The sequence below is a fragment of the Platalea leucorodia genome (assembly GCF_965183815.1).
Source record: "Platalea leucorodia genome assembly, chromosome: 11".
NCBI lineage: Eukaryota > Metazoa > Chordata > Aves > Pelecaniformes > Threskiornithidae > Platalea > Platalea leucorodia.
Genome location: NC_138833.1, coordinates 23,263,180 through 23,269,179, shown reverse-complemented (window position 1 = coordinate 23,269,179; position 6,000 = coordinate 23,263,180). Strand labels below are relative to the sequence as shown.

At 49.3% G+C, this 6,000-nt stretch overlaps 1 protein-coding gene across 1 annotated transcript in view; it reads left to right on the top strand.

Moving 5' to 3' along the window:
- Positions 1-395: 395 nt before the first annotated feature.
- ERGIC1 (endoplasmic reticulum-golgi intermediate compartment 1) overlaps positions 396-6,000 on the top strand; it is a 59,253-nt gene continuing 53,648 nt past the window's right edge. The window contains exon 1 of the mRNA XM_082324183.1: positions 396-487. Within this exon, the coding sequence (XP_082180309.1) occupies positions 468-487 (20 nt within the window). The 5' untranslated portion in view covers positions 396-467. The remainder of the gene's footprint in view (positions 488-6,000) is intronic.

Sequence of the window (6,000 nt, the reverse complement as noted above, 5' to 3'; positions counted from 1 at the left end):
GGCCTGAGGGGACCACATGGGGGGCTGGCAGGGGCCATGGGGGCTGAGGGGACCACCATGGGGGGCTGAGGGGACCACCATGGGGGGCTGGCAGGGCCCTCAGAGCTGCGGGGCGCTGCGGGCATCGAGGGCGCCCTCAGGGCCGCGGGTGCGGAGGGGACCCGGCGGAGCTCGGCGGGCTGCGGGACGGTGCCCGGGCGGCGGGCGGGGGCGCGGCGGGGCAGGCCAGGCCGGCGGGGTGCCCCTGGGCCGGCCGCAGCCCGCAGCCCCGCCGCCCCCGGGGCCGCCGCTCCCGCCGCTGCCCGTAACCCGGCGGCGGAAGCGGCCGCCGGCTCCAGCCGCCCAATGGGCTGGTGCTGCGCGGCGGCGGGGCCCGTCACTTCCTGGCCCTGCAGCCGGCGGCGGCGAGGCGAGAGCCGGGGCCGGGGGCGGCGGGGCCCGCAGCCTGCCCGGCGCCCGCCACCAACATGCCCTTTGACTTCAGGAGGTGAGTGCGGCCGGGCGAGCCGCCCGCCCCCCCGCCGCGACCGGCCTCGCCTGCCGCTCGGTTGCCGCCCCCGGCCCGGCCGCCCCCGGCCGGGGCAGGCAGCGCGGGCGGCGGTGGGCGCCTCCCGCCCGGGAGCACCCGCTTGTGTGAGGCCGCTCCGCCACGGCGAGGCGAGGGCCGGGCCCGTGACCGGCTGCGGGCGAGGTGAAACCCGAGGGATGGAGGGATGGGAGAAGTAGGTCTGGGCAGGGAGGGGACGTGGGAAGCCGGGAGGCTCTGCCCAGCGGGCGGCTGTTAGGATATGAGGCGGTTGTGCAAGGCAAAGAGGAGGTGTGTGGAGTTTCGGGCTCCCCCGGGCAGGAGGGGTGGAGCAGCGGGGCCCCGGGGGCGACCGCTGTGCCTGGGGCAGAGGCCCGCGGCGGGCTCGGGGCCAAGGCGGTGGGCCCTGCTCCTCCCCCAGGCCCTGGGCCCCCGCAGCGGCTCGGGGAGGCTGCTCCCGACGGGGAGGCTGCTCCCGACGGGGAGGCTGCTCCCGACGGGGAGGCTGCTCCCGACGGGGAGGCTGCTCCTGACGGGGAGGCTGCTCCTGACGGGGAGGCTGCTCCTGACGGGGCTCTCTGATGGCCAGGGAAGAGCATCCGCGGCTTGGGCCCGGTTTTGGCACCTTGAGCAGGTGTGAGCTGTGGGGTTTGACCTCGCTGCAGGGTGCCGGCGTCCCGTGGGCCGTAGCAGGCGGTTTCAGATACCAAAGCAGAAGCGAAAAAGACCCCTTTGACTCAAACGGAGCTGAAATAGTAACTGTGGATTCATTTTCTTTTTGAGCCGTTCCTGAACCAAAGACTTGTAACTTTCCACATTCGTAGGTGCCACGGGGGAGACGCACAGATGAGTTTTCTCATGTAGATTTTGCTAGAGCACTAACGTTACGATGAAAAATACATACGTTTTGGGGAATTGAGAGGTGCAGTTGTTGCTTGATGCTTCTCATGTAGGACCGTCACGAACCATACGTTTGCACCCCTTTGAGAGGACGGGGGAAATGGCAATATTGCAGGTTTTAGTTCTCCCAGACAAGAGCTGTGTATTGTATTTGTGCTGTACTTCTAAACGAGGCCTCTCATTTATACAGGCTAACAGGATCCTGTATGTGATCCATGGGGCACTGTTGAACACAGAGGCAGTTGCTTCTGAATGAAAACTTGCTGAAGCTGGAAACGGCATCTGCTGGATCATGTGGGATCCGGGGCCCAGAGCCCCGTTTCTGCTTTTGTGTAAAATTTGGTAGAAAAATTCTTCTCAGCTTTGGAGCCATTCTGCCAGCTGCAAATCCCATTGCCGTCTATTTTCAGACTCGTACAATACATGAACAATAAGGGATCCTGGGTTGTAGCTGTCAATCTGCAAGAGCAGATAAAGAACATGTTATTTCAGATGTCTTTGAAAATGTAATTTTTGTTGGGTCTCAGAATGTGCATGTGGAAACACTGGCTCACCAAGAGTAATCATCTTAAGAGACAGCACTAGTGCCTCACTTTGGAATGGAACAAAGACATTAAGTAAAGGCTGAGTTGCAGAGTTTGTGTTAATGAGTTACAGAAACATAGAGGCATCAGTTCGGATCTGCATTTTAAGGATTCACAGTCACAAATAGCTTCTTTGCCATTCAGATTGGAGGATTAGAAATAGACACTTCAAAGCACCTTCTGCAATAATGTGAGCTTACTGAACTTCAGCTTTTCTGCAGAGATGAATTTTTAAAAGACTGCCATTGATAACAAGAACTTTATATTTAAAGTACACAGAAACTATTGTCACGTGCAACAAACCACTTTCCTGTTTTAGAAGCATGAACAGCATTCAGGACCAAAATTTTTGCAAAGGTTAGAGACTATATTTTAGCCATTGTGGGTTTTGTTCGTTGTGCAGTCAGTGGAACAAAATCTGCTGAGGTTGGAAAATTTGATTGTCGTAGGTAAAGTATGATGCATACATTAAAAAAACCGTACAGTTACTTCCTGACAGCTATAGAATATACAGTATAATACTCTTAGAGAAATAAGGTTACCACCTGTAGTAAGTTTCTGAATGGAGAGGTGATGTTTTTCATCATGTAAAATGCAAGGTTTTCTTTCAGAGCTTTCAACTGGATGTTCTCTGTGGTGGGTACAGTTTGGCACCCTGTCTTTAGCACACACTTTAAAGTGGGTGTTATGCCTATGTATGATTAGAGGGTTGGATTGTTAAGAAACTTCTAAAATTGCCCCTACAAAATTCAGAGGTTCCAAGTGGAAAGGCATTGTGTTCTTCTGGAGGGCACAGATTTCCCAGGTCTGTGTTGCTAATGCATCTGAAGAAATCATGGTCCTTAATTGCTCTGTTAGGGCATTTGGGAAGGCAAGTTCTTTTTTTGTTGTATCCTCCCCTCACTTAGAGCTTTTATTTTTGATGTTTTAGAGCGGCAGGACATTGACAGCCAACATCAGTTGTAGAGAGGGGCATAGCAGACCAGCCAGAAGTCTGGGACTCGAGCTCTGTTTCCGCACAAAATAGCTCTAGGAGGAATAGGTTGCCACAGTCTCATCTGGAGAAGATAGGGACACAAATGGCAAGTAACGAAAACAGCCCATGACCGAAAAAGTCCCTATTCTTCACCAACTAAAAGTCAAAGGAAGCACTTCTGTCTATGTGACTAAATCTCTTTCCTGTCTCCTAGACTTATGCGTTCATATTTGGCCCGACTGAAGAACCCAAAGTGCTTGAACATGTTTCTTGGAAGTTGTTTCCGTGGGGCAAAGTCTGAGGCATATTGGTTGATATCAAATATGGAAGTAGCTTGTTTTGCTACTTGTACTTTTTTGTAATGTACTCTTTTTTTTTTTTTTTCTGTAGGACTTTTGTTTTCTTGGCTTATCAGTGGTTGCCTTTGCTAAAATAAAATGCATTTAATTTATAAATAAAATAATATTTTCACAGTAAAGTAATTTCAAGTGAATAATAACTATTCTATCCCAAGTATCTTTAGGGTTTTAATTATACTTAGTACTTACCTAAGGCTTTTCATTTTTCAAAGCATTTCATTTGCGCTAATCTCTACAGCCCTGCTGTGATGGTGGTAAGGAACAAAGTTTTCAGCTTCCAGATTGGAGCCATCAGTACAGGTCTGTTCAATCATGTCACGAGACACCAGCCCTCCTACAGAACTACTAAATCAGTTTGTATTTCCGGAAGGCCTGGATCTTTCTTATTTTTTAAAACCTATTTGGCTGTAAAAGACAGATTTTTTTCCCCCTGGTTTGTTAGAACTTGGGTCAGCAAAGCAGCTTCATACTTGATTGGGGATTTCGAGCTCTATCGCTGGAGCTGAAAGGGTATTTCCCCCTTGAGCCTTTAACACCCGGTGTCACCTGCGTACTTGCAGCATCTGTGGATGGTTAAAATGATGATTAGATTCAACTGTAAGCCTGGGTCAACTTGAATGGTGATTGTGGGCCAGAAGGTTTCTCACATGTTGTGTGAGGCAGTTAGCAGGGAGGCTTAGCTTCGGCAGCAAACGCCAGTCCTGGAATTTAGGCTGCTCTGGTGTTGAGAATTACAGACGTAAAAATGAAGTGACTCCTGTGCGCTGGATGTGGACATGGTAGAGACACGTTGCTGCAAGTTCTCTTGAATCTGTTGGCTTTTCTTGGCATCTGCCTATTTGCATGCGTTACTGATGGCTTTGTAGCAGATGCTGAAACTTCTGAACTGTTTTGGTAGCTTTAACTGATTAGACTGAGAAAAACTAAAATAGACCACTCTGAAATCAAGTTTTTGTTCTAATTGTGGGCAATTCTCGGTTGTGCCCTGGCCACTTTTTTGGCATAGAGTGACAAATACCCGTGAATCCTTATTTTTATATTTAACTGAGAAATTCAGAATTTATTTCCCATGATTAATCATGATGATGTTTTTATTAGGGTTTTTTTGTTGTTGTTTTTTGTTATTGTTTTTTACAGCTTGATAACCTGAATGAGGTAACAGTATGTTATACCTGAATTGTGGAGGTCATGGGAAAGGAGCCAGGCTTGGAAGGGATTTAGATTTAAATGCTGATTTAGAGTGGAAGTTCTTTGCGGCAAAGACTCTTATTCCATCTGCACAGTACAATGGGCCCCCGTAGTCAGCTGTTCTTTGGCACATCGGTGATAAATGATACTGTTTATGTGGGTATTCTGATTCAGATATAAACAGCATTTTCGTTGCTTTGGGACACGGGCAGGTCTATGTCTTTGTTAAATCAAATTGTCCAGTCTTAGCCAAAGCTGACACACTTCCAACCTTATTGCTTTTAGGAGAGGCAGTATGTTTGGTTTTAATTTAGACCTAAGAGTTGTGATGGTTAATAGGCAAAGTGATGCTCGAGACATCTGACCTGGCACAGTTGCGAAAGCGGTGATACGGACTGCTGCAGCAACGTCGGGGAGGTCTGTTTGTCCGCCTTCGATTCTGGACCAGATTAGTGAGGACAAATGGATGGATTGTAGGAGATTTGGAGTCTAAGGAGAAAAATCTTTTCCAAACTAAGCAACCCCTTGGACAACAGTTTCTCATTTATTTGTGAGCCTAAGGAAAATAGCTTTATTTTAGTCTTCAGGCTTAAGAAAAGAAGGGACAAATCCGCCTTTCGCAATCCTACTGTTTTTCTTTCAACAGGTTTGTGAGGGTCACGACTTAAAATCTTTCTGTAACCCCTCAAATCTCATTTAAACTGGTGTGGGATTTGTTCGGCCTGTGTTTGAACACTTGCCAGTTGTTAAGCAGAAATGGTGACTGCACGGTGCTTTGGCACTGGCTAATATCAAATGTTAGTGGCAACGTACATATTTGCTCAGGAGTTTTAATTTGGAATCTCTTTGTGAAGTCTCAACCAGTTCCGTGTTTCTCTTCGGATTGTGGTGCTCTGTACTCCATCCACCTCCTTGCTCTCTCCCAGCACGTTGTTTAACTACCTGCATTAACACGCACTAGTTCATTTGGCGAAATTACTCGCTAAACTTACTTTACAAATGAGCTCACGGTGCCTTTCCTATAGACGGTCCAGGGTGGTGATAGCAGCAGGTAGGTGTGTTCTTGGCTTAAACAACGTGGGGAGGACAAGAAAGAAGAATAAACAGCTAAGGCCGGCTGGTCCGGCTTCTCCTGATGAGATGAGTTGTGCCTGCTGGTTTGCGTGCTGCAATGGCACATCAGAAAGGTCTGCGTGCGCCCGGTGCTGAGCTCTGCACGGTCACGCTCACTTCCACAGCCATGGACTTGTACAATGATTTTGTTCAAAATCTTAAATCCTGTACGTGATTGAGCTGGTACCCATCGCTTCCTAAATTAATGTCTACATTTATAGCTAGTGGCTGTAACGTTGTTCTGTGTTGGTGAGATAGCTGCCTCTGCTCTTGGAAGGGACCTGCGCTTTTTCTCTCTAGCTACTGAAGCGGCAGCTCAGCCCTGCCGGGCGCCTGGTGACTCTTGCAAGCGTA